This window comes from Bactrocera oleae, chromosome 5 (assembly GCF_042242935.1).
Source record: "Bactrocera oleae isolate idBacOlea1 chromosome 5, idBacOlea1, whole genome shotgun sequence".
NCBI classification, from domain to species: domain Eukaryota; kingdom Metazoa; phylum Arthropoda; class Insecta; order Diptera; family Tephritidae; genus Bactrocera; species Bactrocera oleae.
The window spans coordinates 29,240,894-29,260,263 of record NC_091539.1 but is presented as its reverse complement, the minus strand read 5'-3'; the positions used below and the strand labels follow the sequence as shown (position 1 = coordinate 29,260,263).

The following is a 19,370-nucleotide window of genomic DNA, read 5'->3' as shown; positions in this document are numbered from 1 at the left end:
AGAGAGTAGAGAAGCGGCAAGCGCTGATAAAGAGTTGCATCTCTCTATTCAGAAAAACTCAAAACAGATACCGATGAAACCGGTCTTTCTTGGAATAAAATGCCTAAAAGAACTTTTATTGCACGTGGAGAGGAAATTCCAGGTTTTAAAGCCGCCAAGAATCGATTGACAGTGATGGTTGGTGCGAATGCAGGAGAAGATTGTAAATTGAAACCTATCTTAGTTTATCTCTCAGAAAATCCAAGAGCCTTAAAATATAAATCCAAAGCTGGTTCGCCTGCCATTTGGAAGGCTAATGCGAAGGCTTAGGTGACATCTTCTCTTTTTGAAGACTAGTTTGGCCATCATTTTATTCCTGAAATCGAACGCTACTGCCAATTAAAAGAAATACTATTTAAAATTATGCTTCTAATTTACAATGCACCAGGTCATCCTCCCGCAACTCTAATTAATTTCGATCCATGAGTTGAAGTTGTATTTTGGCCACCAAACACCATGGTAAGCAGGGATAATATGGTAAGCATGAGCAAGACATCATAGATAAAATGATTCGAAACTCTTTGATACGAGAGAGCGCTGTCAAAGTCTACATATTTTATAACATTTGACAGTGGTGCCACTAAGATATGAAATAAGTTTTGAGATTTTTAAATATATTTCTTGGGTATTTTTCGGTTTCCATATTACACAAAATATACATAATTAAAATTAGTTTAACAAGCTAGATTTCCTATCTGACGTCTAAATTTAAGTATATGTATATGTATATTTTAATCACAAAAGATTATCAAAATTAAAGAAATAATTGTCTATGGCCTTTTGGTTGACGGCTACAATTTACTAAACTATTTTTTATAATACTTTTTATATGAGGAGGAAGATTTCTACATAAATTTTCTTTACAACTATAACCCACTCCTAAATTTTTAATTTCCCTCTCTAAAGAATTTATTTTCTCTGACATTTCTTTCATTTGATATTTTAAATAACTAATCTCCTGATCTCTTTGGCACATGAGAATTCAGAGCAATGCAATCAACGTCTTCGTGCTAACACGTTAAGGCAACGAGAGGCGCGTCAACGAGTGACCGACGCTCACAGAGTAAATGAACGACAGCGGGTGCAAAACATCGAGCACTGGCACGAGTATCGTTTAATCGCCTTGCGATTGAATATGACCCTGAAATAGACTATTCATCACATTCGCTAATCATGATTGGTAGTATGGACAAAGAATGTCAATATTGTCATGCTTTCGAATACAATAGTGAATCGGCCAGTTTATGTTGCGCATCTGGAAAAATTTCACTGCCATCATTAAATCCGCCACCAGAACCTTTGAAAACGCTATAAGCTGGAAAAACATCTCAATCAAAGTGGTTTTTGCGAAAAATGCGTAAGTGTCGGATCCCCTAGTTTTATATAAAAACACTTTTACAAATATTTTATATTTTATTAAAAAAAATATCACTTTCACTGTTGCTGCTTCAGCATATAACTTTCTTATGAAAAATAATAATGAACTAAATTTGTCAGTTATTTTTAACGGTATTTAATCTAGCAGTTAATTTTTTTGCTTATCATCTGTTCAGTAGCTCATGATCTTGTGGTTTGCTTTGGCAGCTATGAGCTCTCTCAGAAAGCAAAGGGAGGAGTTTCGTATCATGTTATCCATGATTCTTGTCCCGCCTTACGCGAACTCGACTTACACGGAAATCGCTCGGACCCACCTAATAGCATAAACCATTGTATAAATCTACAAGTAGCCAATCCTAAGATTTTCACTAATATACACGCAAAAATGTCCCACTTGGTACGGGTTGCATCGAAAATTCGACTACTAAAATCACACTTGGTACGGGTTGCTAACCAATATTCTGCTACTAAAGTCACACTTTGTACGGGTTGCCAACCATTATTCTGCTACTAAAACGTCCAAATGACAGAAATCTGCTATAGTGTGTTGCCGTGTTATGTTTTAAAATTTATAACTTTAAGAATGTTTTTATTACATATTCAAATATTTTTCGGTTGTTTTAATTTCTAAAGAATAAATTTACATTTTATTATTTAAATTATTATTTATTGTGTTGAAATATTATTAAATGTTTCCAATTATATCAAATATATTATTTTATAATTGAATTGTACCTGATTTTTATATATTTATTTTCGTTTTTGTTGAATATTTCAACTTTTATTGTAAATGTTATTATTATTCATGAACCTGATTCATGTACCTGATTTTATGTATATATCTTTTCGAGTTATAATTGTTATGAAAAGTAGATTGTTTTAGAACTGTATATATTATATGGGTGAATATAGGCCTCCTGGGGAACCGAACACCCAAAAGAGATTGGTAACGCGCCTATATTGCAACCTCAGAGGTGGTGAGGAAAAGCAATTAATATATAATAATCTTTTGTTTCGAAAATATTCTTGAAAGTTTTCATTATTATTTTCATTACAAATACATGTTCATAAACAAATTGTTAAACTACATTCTTTTATTTGAAACTCTGTGTCAAAAAAAGGCATATTCGATCAGGTGATCACGGCTGTTTCACACACATAGGAAAACAGCTGATTCTTTGGCTACTTGTAAGCTTATACAATGGCATAAACCAGGGATAATGGGATGCCCAACTCTTTCCAGTGTGAGAGCGCCTCAAAATTAGCGTTTTTTATAACATTTTGCATTGTAGCCAGATCGGACAAAATAATAATTTTTGGGTATTTAAATTATAATACCGAACATTTATTAAGATTAAATATTATTTTACATGTATGCGTTAAACATATGGAAAAATTATATAAATCCATTTTTGTGATATTGTGATATATTAAAACAACTGATTTTTGCACTTTCAATACTTAAAGAGTGAAAAAATGTATTAACTCTCAATTAGTGAAGGTTTTTTTTATCATTTTCAATTGAAAATTAATACTACGAAACATGGCATCACAAAAGATTTAATCACATACATTTCAATTTTGCGTTTTCTTTCATTTTAATTGTTTTCTAATTTTTGTTAGTGATCTTCAACAGCGGCAACAAATCTCTCTGTTCACATAGTTTTCTGTAGGATTTCAATCTGGCCGTCCCTCTTTTTCCAATTGTTAAACGTCAGACCTCCTGAACTTTGACAGTTGCCTGAGTTCAGGAGGTTTTGACGTTTAGCAATTACGCTCTCATTTCCAGTGAGAGATGAGTTGGGCATCTCTTTATCTTTGGCATAAACACAATACGGGCGACGGCGAATATTCGTCGTATTCGGCGATGCCGTCGGTGATTCGAACACACGATTGTATAATATATACCTTGACGATTTTTGAGATAGAGCTATTTCTCTCAAAAACGGCATCACCATATCAAAGAAAGATTATTTTCAGTAAAAATATTAAGGGTTTTCGAAAAAGAAAGGAAAAAAAACTTCTGCGTTGGCAATGTTAAGATTGTTTATGATTGGTTTCGTCATTTATTGTCATATTTCTGAGCGCTGAATATACACTAGCTGCGACGAAAATCGTCCGTATTGTATTTTACACGGCGGCAACACTCAACGAAAATCCGTCGGATAGCGTCGCCGAGTACGACGAATATTCACCGCCGAAAGTATTGTGTTTATGCTATAACGCGTAAGTCCGGGCTGCTACTCTATTAATCAGCCTTATCGTAAACTTCGTGTGAATAAATATTTTTACCCGACTTAAAAATTGTGAAATGTTCGAATTTCGAGTGTTGCCGTGTAAAAAGCAATTGAGCTATAAGCAATAAGTTGTAAATTTGAATAACAAACAATAAGTGCTAGGTTGTTAGAATTAGAAATATATATAAGTGTATAGCATTAAATTGGGACTTTTATTTAACAATACTCAAAAATCAGTTACAAGGTAAACGATTTATTAGGAAATTCGTTATTATTGTAACGTTTTGTTTTGAGTGGTTGAAAAAAACTTTGCAAACTTATACAGCCAATTATGCGACTGTTTTAGCTTAAACGCATGTTTTTATTTTTAATAAAATATCATAATTTGTGGATCTATTGATATATATATTGTGACGAACACGGATGATAGAACAAAATAGATTCAACGATAAACTGCCAGAAGCAACTAGTTAGCGAATTCGTAGTTGCCAGATTGTTCTAGAAGCAATGTTTTGTTACAGATTTACTATATAAAGGCTGCCGGATTTTGCAGCAAACACAGTTCTAGCAAGGATGAAATGATGTGAAACTCTTTGATTCGAGAGAGAGCTGTCAAAACCCACATTTTTTATAACATTTGCTAATCATGCCAATGTCGAAAGAAAATGGATTGGGTATTTTAAAAATAACTTTTGGATATTTTGCATTTCGATATTATTCTTAGGTGATCGGTTCCCGAGTAGGCCTATATTACGCATATACATCCCTAAATACGTGCATTCATATTATAAAATGTTTAAAACATCATATATCATAAAAAAGTATTATATAAATAAATAAAAAATAACAAAGAAACAATACAAGTCATATTAATATATCTTGGTTTTATGACTAACGTTTTAAATTAAATTTGCAAAAAAACTTTAGTTGCACGTTCCTTGAAATTTCGTTTCGCACTGCTTTTGTTAGCTATTTTTAGCAAGTTTATTTCTGGCATTCCGGATGTTGTGATATCAGCTGTTCAAAATTCCCTGATCTTAATAATCAGTGAAAGAGAATAACAGAAAAATTAGGGAAAATGAGAGTCTCGTATCATGTCATCCTTGGTTCTAGTTAGAGTGTTGTCGTGATAAGAGCAATTGAGACATAAGCAAGAAGTCAGGGATAATGGGATGCCCAACTCTTTCCAGTGTGAGAGCGCCTCAAAATTAGCGTTTTTTATAACATTATCCATTGTAGCCAGATCGGACAAAATAATAATTTTTGGGAATTTAAATTAAAATACCCATCATTTATAAAGATTAAATGTTATTATACATGTATCCGTTAAACATATGCAGAAACTTTTTATACTCTTTTTTTGTGATTTTGTGAGATATTAAACAGTTGATTTTTGAACTTTCAATACGTAATCAAAAGAACAAATGTATCAGCTCTCAATTAATAAATGTTTTTAAAAATTTTCAATTGAAAATCAATACCACTTAGCATGACATCATAAAAGATATCATCACATACATTTCAATTTCGCGTTTTCTTTCATTTTCATTGTTTTCCAATTTTTGTTAGTGATCTTCAACAGCAGCACAAATCTCTCTGTTTACATATTTTTCTGTAGGATTTTAATCTGGCCGTCCCTCTTTTTCCAATTGCTAAACGTCAGACCTACTGAACTTTGACAGTTGCTTGAGTTCAGTAGGTTTTGACGTTTATCAATTGCGCTCTAATTTCCAGTGAGAGACGAGTAGGGCATCTCTTTATATCTGAAGAAGTTGTAAGCTCGAATAACGAGCAATAAGTGTTAAGCTGTTGGAATTAGAAATAAAAATGAGTGTGTAGCCATTAAATTGGGACTTTTATTTAACAATCCAGTGATCGAACTCAAGAGTGAGTTACAGGTAGACGATTTATCGAGAAATCCGTTACAATTGGTGTCAGAAGTGGGATTGTCAAATAAATTCCCAAGGAGATAATTATTTGAAAATGGCCAAGTTTAACGATATGAAGATTCCACAACTGAAAAAAGAGCTGGAGCAACGGGGTTTGGCGACAAATGGATTAAAAACTGAATTACAATCACGGTTGAGAGAGGCCATGGAGGCGGAAAACATTAATGTGGAGGAATATGTCTTTCACATGGAATTAGAAGAAGAGACAACAAAGATAAAAGAAAAGGAAGAGGCTCAATGCTCGTCAAAGATTGTGGACATAAACATGGTTTTTGCCGCAATATCTCAAATGGAAACGCGATTGTCAACGCATTTGGAAGAGCAGTTCGCAGCGCAAGATGCACGTATATCAGCACAGGTGTCCTCACAGTTGAAAGAGCAAGAAGCACGGATAGCGCAGGTGACTTTCCAAACAGCAGAAGGGTCCTCGCAGTCGGAAGAACTGAACGGGCGCATGTCAGCGCAGGTGTCCTCGCAGTCGGAAGAGAAGGAAGCGTGTGTACCAGTACAAGGGTCCTCACAATCGAAAGAGCTGGACGTGCGTATATCAGCGCAGGTGTCCTCGCAGTTGGAAGAGGAGGAAGCATGTGAACCAGTAAATGGGTCCTCACAGTCAGAAGAGCAAGAAGCTTGTATACCAGCGCAAGCGTCCTTACTGTTGGAAGAGCAAGAAGCGTGTATACCAGCACAGGTGTCCTCACAGGTGGAAGAGCAGGATAAAATTAAACCTGAAACGGATGACTCTTTGCAAAAAGGTCCAGAATGTTCAGTAGAGGTTATTTATACTGCGTTGGAATCCTTCTTTGAGAGTTTTTCAGGACAGTTGTCAGCACCGAAAGAGCTCGACGTGCATATGTCAGCGCAGGTATCCTCACAGTTGGAAGAGGAAAAAGCATGTGAACCAGGATCTTCACAGTATGAAGAGCAAGAAGCTTGTATACCAGCACAAGTGTCTTCGCAGTCGGAAGAAATGAACAGGCGCATGCCAGCGCAGGTGTCCTCACAGTCGGAAGAGGAGGAAGCGTGTGTACCAGTACAAGGGTCCTCATAGTCGAAAGAGCTGGAACTGCGTCTGTCAGGGGAGTTGGAAGAGGAGGAAGCGTGTGAACCAGTAAAACGTTCCTCACAGTTAGAAGAACAAGAAGCTTGGATACCAACACAAGTGTCCTTACAGTTGGAAGAGCAGGTAGCGTGTATACCATCACAGGTGGAAGATCAGCATAAAATTGAACCTGAAACGGATGACTCTTTGCAAGAACATCCAGAATTGGAAGGTGCATTACATGAAGTGGAGTTGAACCAATGTACAACGATTGGAGAAATAACTACAGGAAGGCCAGTCACAAAATCATATTGGGCAGAACGGAGCAGTTTAAAGTTAGTGTATGGCTGCTTGCATTCAGTATGGAAAGGCGAAAATGGGCAAACCTTCCGAGTACTTATAGTTGTTCCAAGGGTTGGAATTCCGGATGTTCTTAACGTGCAGTACAAATGTCCAAGAGGAGGGCACTTGAGAGACATGAAATCCTCGGAGAATTTGAAGCAAAGGTTTTATTGGACTGGTTGTCAGTCAACTATAGAAAGGATTGCGAAATATGCTGAGAACATTGTAGCTAAAGGATCAAGGTCCAGGAGTCATGGGCAGATGAAACAGCACAATTCGCGTGCGCCAGTTGAGAAAATAGGCATGTGTGAAGATGGTCCATTCCCCACCAATAAATTACGAAATAGTCATGTTTTGGTAGTCAAGGACCATTTCAACGAATGGCCACAAGTATACACAATTCCTAACCAAGAGACTGAACCAGTGGCGGAGGCATTCATCAACAAGTGGGTAACGAGATTCGGTGTTCCAATAGAGTTACGTTCTGATCAAGAATGGAATCTCGAGTCAGCTTTAAGTCAAGGGATGTACCAGAAACTGTGTATCCGGAAAACGGATGGAATTAACTCCAAGAAGAAAAGGACGGCTAACGATGTCAGCACCAGCCTAGAAGACGAGATGGGGGACATAAAAGCTTTGTGTTTGGTATCGCAAATATGTCTAATCAGGACGATCAGACTTAGGTGGAGGGCAGTGTGACGAACACGGATGATAGAACAAAATCGAATCAACGATAAACTGCCAGAAGCAACTAGTTAGCGAATTCGTAGTTGCCATAATGTTCTAGAAGCAATGTTTTGTTACAGATTTACTATATAAAGGCTGCCGGATTGTGCAGCAAACACATTTCTAGTTAGAGTGTTGCCGTGATAAGAACAATTGAGACATAAGCAAGAAGCTGTAAGCTCGAATAACGAGCAATAAGTGATAAGTTGTTGGAATTAGAAATAAAGATAAGTGTGTAGCCATTAAATTGGGACTTTTATTTAACAATCCAGTGATCGAACTCAAGAGTGAGTTACGGGTAGACGATTTATCGAGAAATCCGTTACAATATATTACATTTGATAGATGACACTTTTTTTGTTTTATGAAGTTTCTAAACTGTTTCTTACTATCTTATCTTCCTAGCGGACCTATCTAGTTTTAGTAATACAGTTACTTTTTGAAATATCGTTAATTGGATTACTTGAATTAGTTTTTAGGGCAAAAAATAAATAAATTTCATAAAATAAAATACATAGATAATAACTGGCTGATATGCGTCAAGGGCTGAGGATATACGAAATACCCCTGTTTAAAGTGCTTATGGGATAGCCGACCCAAGAAAGAACACTGGACTACAAAAGTTTGGCCTTTGAGAATGAATTTAGTACCGAGACCGAGTAGTATGAAAGTGATAAATGCTCCTCTAGCAACCAGAGAGCGCATTATATTAATCCCTCTTCATATAAAGTTAGGTCTGATAAAACAGTTTGTAAAAGCATAAAACAAGGATGAGGAATGAAATATATCAGTAAAATATTTTCGAAATTGAGGCCAGAAAAACTTAAAACTGGTATTCTTGACGGTCGTCAAAGCAGGGAATTAATAAAAGACCAACATTTTACTGATTGTATGACAGATACGAAGAAATCTGCATGGATTGAATTTATTTGGGTTGTGCAAAATTTCTTAGGAAATATAAAGTCTACAAACTACATTCAACACAAGGAGCAGCTCATGTTGCAATTCCAGAGACAGGATGTAACATGAGCATCAAGATGCACTTCCTCTTCAGCCAGAAGCGGTCTCTTCTCAGAAAATTTAGGCGACTTAAGGTAAGAACAAGGGGAACGCTTTCATCAAGATATTCGCAGTATGGAAAAGCGATACCAGGGTCATTAGAATTCAAATACGATAGCTGATTACTGGAGCATTCAAAACAAGACTGATGCTTTTAAATAATGATTGTTGCAGATAAAAAAGTTATTTTCATTCAAATGGGGAATCATTTTGTTTTTTACTAAATGAGATGAAGAAACATTACTACAAACTCTCCATTTCCTTGCTATTGGTAGTTATCAAGAAGGCATTTTAAATGTTTTTAATTTTGGATTGGCACAACCTACAATATATAGGGTTGTTACAAATTCTCCTTATAAATATTATGAACACCCTATTGGTACGTAGTGGATAAAACACAAAAGAATTTAATTTTATTAAATTTTATTTTTACACTTTCCAAGTTATAGCTTGTCTTGTCCAGTTTCGGGATTTTAACCCACGAGCTTAACAAATTGTTCACCTTTCTAAATAATAACTGATTGAAATAGTTAAAATTATAAATAAAATATCTTGTTTTACCCATTTTCCATTATCAATAATAAAGACAATATTGTTCAACTACAACTGTTTGGTGGCAGTTGAAATTTTTTGATACTCTCAACCTCACTGGCACAGAGTTGAAAACCGTAATACCACAAAAAGTTGAAGTTTGACAACACTTTTGACGGGTCAACCAAAATGCAGTTAGGTTGAAAACCATAATAGGTGCCTAACATATTCAATGTTTGATTGATAATCCTGTATATTCTAATAAGTGGTAGTAGTAATAAATAACAAACAAAATATGGGAACTAGCGACTCAGTTGCCTGTTATTGGAATCTTGTTATATTGTATATGCCGGTATATGTAGCTGGCCATCGGCTACTATACTCCCACAATAAAGCTATAAGTAACCTTTGGGCATAAGGGTAGGCGTGACGAAACCGAATTATTTCACCCGGGTGATGAAAAGACGGTCGTCGCCGTAATTAATATTCTGTATTATTAACTATTCTCAATTCATTAAGTTAAATGGTTGAAAAATAGACAAATGAAAAAAGCCGTTAACTTCAGTTGCACCGATCCTATAATACCTTTTACAAATATCTCGACAAATAAACATGTTTTCGATACCAGGACTTAATTTTATTCGTTCAGTTTGTATGGCAGCTTTATACTATTGTAGTCCAACCTGAAAAACTCGTTCGGAGATTATAACGTTACCTTGTATAATAATCTGTCAAATTTCGTGAAGCTATCTTCTCAAATCAAAAGTTTTCCATATATATAGACAGAGGAGCATGGCTAAATCGACTCAGCTCGTCTCGCTGATCATTTATATATGTATATTTTTTTTATAAGGTATTTAGCGATTCCTACTGAATGTTACAAACTTCGTAACTTACTTAATATACCCGTCCCAGGGTATATATATCATAGAAACTGCTCCTCTATGACCAACACAATTACTATTTACTGGGAAACATTTTCGTTTCTCAGTATTTTTAACCAACTCATAATCGCCTAAACCTAACCAAACAACTTTACTAAATATTACAATTGTAAAATACATTGTTTCAGAGCTAGTGTAAAATGAACTAGATGTCAATACAACTTTTTATTCAATGAAAACCCAATTAACTAAGTTCAACATTTTCTGAAAATTACCATAAGCTAGGCTTTATTTTTTAAAAAATATATTTAATAAAAAATCCGTTAGACATATTACATTAGCTTAATTTTAAAACTATATATTTACATTTACATGCTTATTCAACATTAGTTTTTCTTCCTGCAAACGTTTTTTTTTACTCCACAACTATTATCAACTTTTTTGTTTCCTTTTGCTATTGCGAGTAAAGTTACTAATTTTTTATGAGAATCTCCTACAATCCAGCCATGCTTTTGATATTGTTCGCCGCCATCAAACTCTTGGGCACACGTCGAATTAATTTTACCAAAATCTTCATCACTTGACGATGACCAGTAGTACAGTTTTTCAGATGCCATACGTTTTCGACGAGGAGGCGATTGATGTGATTGATTTTTTCTTCTATTCTTATAACTTTGATTATTAGTGTGTTTCTTATTAACTACAACACTAGTGCCAGGTTCCCTAGGTAACGTTTTTGTGTTATTTACAATTGCCTTACATTCAGTATGCTTTCTATCTTTATTACTCCTAGTTCTAGAATTAATTTGCTTCAAATTGTTTTCGAGCTTTTCCTCTTTTCCTTGTTGCATATCTTCAACATTGTCTGCGGAAGTGATATCCATCTTAGACATCTTTTTATCTTCCCCAATTAATGCTAACGATTTGGGTGCAGCAGTTTCGGAACTGGACTTAGCCGGCCGTTTTTTCTTATTATTTATGCGATTAGTTGTACTTTTATGGTTTAATTCGCTACTAATATTATTTTTAAGTTTAATATCGCTGTCAACTGTTGTACAACTACGAGTATATTTTCCTTTATTCTCCAAGAAATGTATCGGCACATGATTGCTCTGTGCCTTCGATTTACTGCATTGATAATTTTGCAACTCTACAGAGGTCTCTATAGGTCTTTCTTTATTATCTACACACCTTACACTTTTTCTCCTACCAGTTATTAGCTTAGGAGTTTCAATAATTTTATTCTTATTATTGCATGTATTTAAATGATTCGAGGACTTTCGTTTTTTTCGTGTTTCTTGCTTTTCCTTTTCCTCTATTAAGGCAATTATATCTTTTGTAGACAAAAACTCTTCATACTCATCTGAGCTCCACATTTCCACCAGCTTTTTTGGTCTATTTGTCGCACAACGTCTTTTCGATTTTCTCTGCCCTTCGTTTATTAGTTTGACAATCTCTTCCTGGCTCATACCTAATTCCGATTGCAGTCTCGTTATTTCCTTCTGGCTTTTCGAACTAACATTAGATTTCTTTCGGCTTTCCTTTGATCCACGAGTAAACGATAATGGCCTTTCCGTTTGAGAGATTGTTTGCCTTTGTTTAAGTTGCAAGTTTTCAGAACTATCTAAACTAGTATGCTTTTTTGAAGTACTTTCGGATCCTCTTACTTTAGGACCACAATCACCACGTAATTCATCAAACAATTGATTGATGTCAGCTTTCGGTGACGGATCTTTCTGTATGCCTATACTTTGTACTTTGACAGATGTTTTCGCTTTAGTACCCATATTTTTAAATATGCGATCCATTATAAGTGATTTATTTTCAAAAGTTTTAGCTGTTGCTCGACTAGAACTACTATCCGAGTTGTCTTTGATATTTCTTTCATTACTCACCTTTGGACTAGGCTCTTCATCGCAACTCAAAGAAGCAAAATCAAAATCATCACGATCCGAGTAGCTAGTTGTAGAAATACTGTTATCATCTGTTAGCAAATTAACAGTTGTTTTGGGCTTTTGAAAAGTAATTGTTTCCTTTTCCTCGAGCCCGATATTTTTGAACGGCCTATCAGGTATAACAATTCTTTTGCAGGCTTCTTTACTATGTTCTCCCACTACAGATTTTATTTTGGAAGAATGCATTATGGTTTTCGATGATGTAGAACTTTGAGCTTCATTACTTTTGATTCGGTCTATATTGCCATTACCGTCACTATAATTTTTCGGATTATCAACAGCGATTGACGATGTTATATATTCTCGACTTGCTAACCGCCTATATATGGAGCCCTCTTGGTTATTTGATATGGAAGTAAATTCTGGTGAATTGGATTTCTCATTTCCCAAGGCGATTTCAGCTAACTCAGTCAATTTACACACAGCTGGCGATTTTGTTTCCAATTCTTTACAAATTGATAAGTCGACATTAGTATTTTCATAACCTTTCATGGCAGCTTTAGTTTTAAACCTAGACGTTGCATTAGTTACAGCTGAAAACTGAGAAATGGCGGAATAATTAGGAGAAGCAGCACGTCTGAAATAAACCAAAAGACTTTATTAAGTATGACATGGTAACTCTGTTGATCACAGATAACAAGTGATATTAAACTTTTATTAAGGTTTACCCCTTACTCGAAATACTTGGAACTTAATGGATGTTCGCTTACTTACGATATTTTTACGAAATACACACTCATACAACTAAATGAATGAGAGCAAGTAAGGAAGGGCTAACCGAGCAACTTAAAGCAACTTGAAGGATCAAAGCCTGAGAAACACCTTCAGGTGTTGGCAAACTTTATATTAAACTGTGCCAAGTTTTATTCTGATAACTTTATCGATGCTTGATTTGTATGCTGTAAAGTGCAAAAACAGATGGAAATTGTTATATGGGAAGTAGACGCGATTTCGCTCAATTTCACAGGGTCTAATAGGAATGTTTGGGTAATCTCCCACACCAAATTTGGTTGAAATCGGTCAGGTACATACTCCCTGAGGTATAGGATTTCACCTTAAGGTGTGCGGTGCCACGCCCATTAAAGCCCTCCCTTACCAGCATGACTGCGAAATTGAAATGATTCATTTATTCAGTAAGTTATCAAAAGTGCGATAGTGGTTTTCAACATAACCGTTATATGGGGAGTGGCATGGTTAATAACTGATTTTTGATTTAGACTGAATCTATACTCGCATAGTGGAACCAAGGTTTAAATCGTCAATGGACTGGCCGCATTCCGTATAGTATTATCTTTCACATCTAATGTGTAAGACTACTGGTGTACTGGCTTGACTACTTGACCTGGCTATGAAACAAGATTATACATTATATAATGCTACTGATCTAAGTAAACTAGAAAACGCAGCTAACATTCCTGAGTTAATATTTTTGAGAAGCACTGTAGAATCTTAAACTGGAAGGATTAGTGGAAAAAATCAAACTAATTATTCCAGGTTTTGTAACAGTTGTGCTGAAGAAGAGTATTTACAGCATTTCATAAACATAATGAAATAAAATACGGAATACAAATTTATAATTTGTGAATTATACTACAAAAATGCATTTTGTGCATAATAATTATACTTACTGATCTCGGGCGGAAGTAGTGGGTCCAATTTTGGTTAAAATTGTTGCCTGTTGAACAGGAGGACTTCTAAATTCTTGTTGAGGGATTTTGGATTTGCAACTAACTGGTTCTGTTGTCATCTGCTTCTTGGATATTTCACCAGGTAATGATTTGAATGTACTGCTTGGGATCATGCATATTTGACTTTTGTCTTTGAAGTTGTAATCGAATGCACCGCCAATGTTATTATCTTCGCCATTATTTACACATGTTGTTTCTGCCCCTTTCAATATGTTACAACATTCGAAAAACAATCGTTCATCTGGATTGAGATTCAAGCGTGGGGCGTTGTTAAAAGGTGATTTACCTTTGCCATTATCAATAATTTCCTTTTTTTCCATGCTATTGACAATATGAATACGTTGTTCCAAGCGATTGGGGTGTGGGAGATCTGTATCATTCACTTCAGAAATTCGATTTGTATCACTGTTGTCCACTGTTTTTCGAGAAACAGTGGAGTTTGTTGAAATATACTTTTGTGTATCTTTATTGGTAAGGACAATCTGAACTGATGTGTTCTCCAATTTTTTGGATAATAGGTACTCCTGTGCAGATAATTTAGATACATGGGCTAATGTCATGTTGTGTTTCGTCAATGAGTTTAGCGAATAGAAAATTTTTTTGCACAATGTACACTCGAATTTTTCTGCCGTATTATCATGAGTTACACGTTTTTTTGGTCTCCGCTTTAACAAAATACTTCTTCGTCGACGCCTTCTTCTGCCACGACTCCTTCCTGCATCTTGTGAATAACTGGTGTACACACTCATTTCGTCTTCTAAATCCATGTCCATAACTTCTGTATTCGTATTTTCATCACAAATAGATCCGAAATTCGAACGATCATCGTTAAAGTTTGGAGCACTTCGAACACTCATAGATGTTGGTGGACGGCTATAAAATTTGCTATTTGAATCATCTTGCAGTTCATTAGCTAATTCAAAGCCATCATTTACGAACATAAACTCTTCATTTTCTGAAGACATTATCTTTTCGTTTACGTTTTTAGCGATTTCTGTAAGGTAATTATCTTCTTCAACATCACCTATTTCTTCCAAATTCTTATCCTTTTCTGCTGGTGCCGTTTCAGAAAATTCATTATGATCATTTTTGTGTATGTTCTTATTGAGCCGCGGATCACGGCTGGAAATTGCAGTTTTACTTTCAATAATAGGTGTTTTGTGTTCATTTAAATTCGATTCAATGTTGGCAGATAGTATACTTGGCCTTAAAAGAGATAGCCTCATAGAAGCTGGGGAAGTATTTAATACTTTTGTTTCAGGAACGTTAATAGTAGTTGAGTTTCTAGCTTCTAATTCGGTAAGCTGTTTTTCTATACCAATAGAAAATGACTCTAGAGATGACTTTAATTTGCTTATATTTTCATTGTCCAAAGGTTTGCTTTTGCTACGAGATTGTCGTTTTTTATTCCTTTTATTTACAGCATTTTTATCGTCTCTGCATTTCTCATTCGGACTATTGTTTGTATTTACGAGAGCTGGTATTAAGTCTGAAAGCTGGATGGTTCTATTGTTACTAGCATTTTGTTTGTGTTTCACCTTGGCTGTTTTGGTTTTGCTTTGCTCTTGCCTTTGCCGATTTACGCTATCAGTATTTTTATTCGAGTTTACATCATTACTTAGTTGATCGGTTTTAGCAGATGTAACATTTCTCTTTGTACTTGACATTAATAACATCCCTGTAACAAACAGGTCCTCACTCTTTTCGTACGCTAAATTTTCTAACTTTTTAAGGTTATCACGACGGGTTTTGTCAATTTTAAAGCTTTCCAAAAGTTGGTCAGCGACAATAGCAGCCAACTCATTTTTACGTCTACGTCTCTGTTTCTTCGTGGCCTCCACGGTGCTATCAACTTGTCCACAACTGTGGAAGCCAGATGACGTATTATTAATGTTGCTCATATTTTCTTCAGTTGTAATGTTTGGATTTATTTCATTCGAAACTTCGACTGCTGGAGAAATGCATTTCTTTTGAGGTTCAGACGGAAGACTTGAAGGCTCCTTATCAGTTTCATTTGAAACACTTAAATCGTTATTTGTTTTTTGGCATAATACTGTTTCGCAGTTTTGAAAAGAGGTTTCACAACTTGAACTTTTCGTTTTACATTCTATAATTGGGTTCTCAAGTGTATCTTTAGGCATAACACTTTTTGAGCATTCCGAGACTTTAGAAACAAGGTCTGTAATTGTTGCGCTTATTACGTTGAACTCAGCCAGGGGTAACTCAGTTTGCTGTTGTATATTTTCGGATGTATTTTCTGGGGCAAATAACGCGTTTGGACGACAATCTACAGTTTTCGATCGAACGTAACGTTTCTGAGGTAGAAGCACCAAAGGCTTCATTGAACTGGCATTTGCTACTTCTTCGTTACACCTTTGAATATTCAAGGATGTTTCAGGCAATTGTAAATGCGACATAAGAATTTGCGTAGGCGTTGTAGGGGGCTCTGTCTGAACTGCTTTTCTCTGATTAGCAAGAGGTATTAGATTTACTGGTTGCACTTGATTGATATTGCTATTGCACTTATTATTTTTGCCACCAACATCATCTTCATTATCTGGCAAACTTGCCTTAACAGCATTAATCACCGAATTTATAGCATCATCGATATGATTAATAACTTCATCATCCATTTTTTGAGAGTTTTTCCCTTTCATTAAATTATCCTTTTTGTTCACTAAAGCTTCTTTATTACTGCACTTACTTCTGGCCGAGGTTTCTGTCTTTGAAGTCGGTTCGTTGTTGTGTTTACCCACATTACGTTTCTTTGATGGACATTTTGGGATAGAATTAACAAAACTTACTTCACTGCTGTTGGAATTTCCAGGATTGCGTATTTGTGGAATCTTCAACAGTTCAAGATTTGAATAGAATTGCTTATTTAAAATAGCATCTTGATGTGGCGCAATAGCCATATTCATGCCAATTGGAGGAATATTATGGACCTCCATGGGCTTAATTATAGATGGTAGTGGTATCGCGGGCGTTACAACCTGTGATTGATCTTTGTTAGATTTTTTAGAGAGGTCCAAAGGTTGATCTTCTAGAATAAAATTTCTAACTTCAAAACCACAAATGGTTTGTCTTCTCATTGGTATTCCACCCCGATATGAAGGTAAGCAAACTAAATCATTTAATTTTGGTTTTTTGATATTTTTCGTATTGGATAAATTGAGTGGTTCCGAATTGAATAAGGGCGCAACAGGCACTATAGGTGTCATTGGTGCGACGGGTACAATGGGCGCCATAGGAGCAACAGGTACAACAGGGGCGATAGGCATCGACGTTGATAAAAGAGATGGCTGTGGTAATACTGTTAAGACAGGCGGCTGGGGCGACGGCGGTATAAGAGTTGGATGGACTTGTATAGCTTGCAATGGAAGATTAAGTGGCAGTGTTGGAAATGAAGGTACCAATTCAGCAATTGTGTTCGTATTTACCAGTGCTGGCGTTGCTTTTTTAATTTTTTCCACCACTAACGATGTGGAAGGTTTTTGTAGCAATAAAGAATTAGAATTTGATGGAGCCAAAGATATTGGTGGCATTACGGATAAAACAGAACTGGAATTGGTTGATGTCAATAGTGTGGACTGTTTATTCAACAAAGAATATTTATTGTTTTTTTGCAACAGATTTATATTTGCAGGTCTCGGGAGGTAATTTATATTTACATTATTTTTGACCGTTGGTTTACATGTTGTTATTGTCACTGTTGATGATGAGACTGTTAACATTTTTGCATTTGATGTATTTGCTACGATTGAAGTACTTGGCAATTTCGATATAATCGGTGCTGATGTGGTTGTAGTTTGCAGCACTACCTCAGCTTTAGCTATTGACGACTGAGAGGGTATACTGTCAACTTTTATTATCTTTCGCGAAACTGCTTTTCTCTTAGGCGTTTTGCATTCACTGCTTAACTTACATTTGCTTTCGCTGTTAATTTCTTTTTCTATGCATGACTCATCTTTGTTTAATGAATTTTTTTCAGTCTTTAGTTTTTCCTCCAATTTACCGGTCAGCATCGCAATACAGTCATTAATTTTTTTGCTTCTTTTCTTATTGCAGGTAAGATTTTCAATACATTGTGAGTTGTTTTTAGCCTCATAATTTACCGAAATATCTACCGTCGTCGATTTTTGAAGATCTGTTTGTTGCCCAAATTTATTTGAACGTAAGCTGTCGCAGACTCTACTCTCATTCAGAATTGTGACATTATCTGTTGGATTCTTTGCCGGTTCGTTCGTACATTCAACAACATATTGCGTATTACGTTTTTCCAAAACTGTTTCTTTATTTATCGCCTCGCTTTTCTGAGAGGATACATCGATTTGACGTAAAGTATTGCTATAAATTTGAGCATTTCTATGATTTTCATTTTCTAGATTACTTGCAAAAATATTTATATTGTCGTTACTCTCTGAACTTCTATTCACTATAAGTAAATTTTTGGGCTTGTGTTTCAAGAGCATTTTGTCGGATTTATGATGCAATCTTTTCTTACTTTTAGTAGTTGTATTGGAAAATTTTACTTTGGACTTTGATAGCTTTGAAATTTGTCTAGCCCGTGTAGATCTAAGCCTTCCTTGACTATTGTATATCTTATGTTTCGTTATAAACTTCGATTTCTTTGTTTTGGTCAATGCCGGGAATATTTTTTTACAAATGCGTTTCGGCGGTAAGTTTTCCAGCATCTTTTTAATTGATTCAGCTAAGGAAAGAGAAAAAAAAATAATTCTTGTTAGTACTTCTTAACAACCAGTTTTACATTACATTTCAAGATAAAAAAGCTTAATGTTTTAAATTACACTTCCAATAAATTAAAATTTTTGGTAAACAATTATCCTAAATCAGTTTATTTTCATATTAATCTGCCAATTCTACATATTTTCAAGGGATAACCGCCATAAAGTAGTCGCATGTAACTTATGTTGATTTTTATACCCTGAACAGGGTATATTAATTTTGCCAAGAAGTTTGTATCACCCAGAAGGAAACGTCGGAGACCATATAAAGTATATATATAAATGATCACCGTGACGAGCTGAGTTGATTTAGCCATGTCCGTTTGTCTGTCCGTCTGTATATACGCGAACTAGTCCCTCAGCTTTTGATATATCGATCTGAAATTTTGCACCTGTCCTTTTCTAACAAAGAAGCTGCTCATTTGTCGGAACGGCCGATATCGGACCACTATAGCATATAGCTGCCATACAAACTGAACAATCGGAATCAAGTGTTTGTATGGAAAACTCTTTCATTTGAAGAGGTATCTTCATGAAATTTGGCGTGTATTATTTTTTAAGGCAATTATTCAATCTTCGAAGAAATTGGTCAAATCATATCACTATATCATATAGCTGCCATACAAATTGAACGTTCGGAATCAAGTTCTTGTAAGGGGCCTTTGTATTTGTGAAGGGTATTATAGCTTCGGGTCAACCGAAGTTAACGTTTTTTCTTGTTTGTAGTAATTTTACAAAAGAAAAATATATTTATAAAAATAATTAAATTCTACATATCATCTCTTGTCACAGTGAA

The 19,370-nt window shown here is 35.3% G+C and overlaps 1 protein-coding gene across 1 annotated transcript in view; it reads right to left on the bottom strand.

The window, feature by feature from the left end:
• Positions 1–10,473: 10,473 nt before the first annotated feature.
• LOC106623859 (uncharacterized) overlaps positions 10,474–19,370 on the bottom strand; it is a 29,732-nt gene continuing 20,835 nt past the window's right edge. The window contains exons 3-4 of the mRNA XM_014243484.3: positions 13,770–18,540; positions 10,474–12,718 (exon numbers count right to left, since the gene is read on the bottom strand). Coding sequence (XP_014098959.2) covers positions 10,573–12,718; positions 13,770–18,540 — 6,917 coding nt within the window. The 3' untranslated portion in view covers positions 10,474–10,572. The remainder of the gene's footprint in view (positions 12,719–13,769; positions 18,541–19,370) is intronic.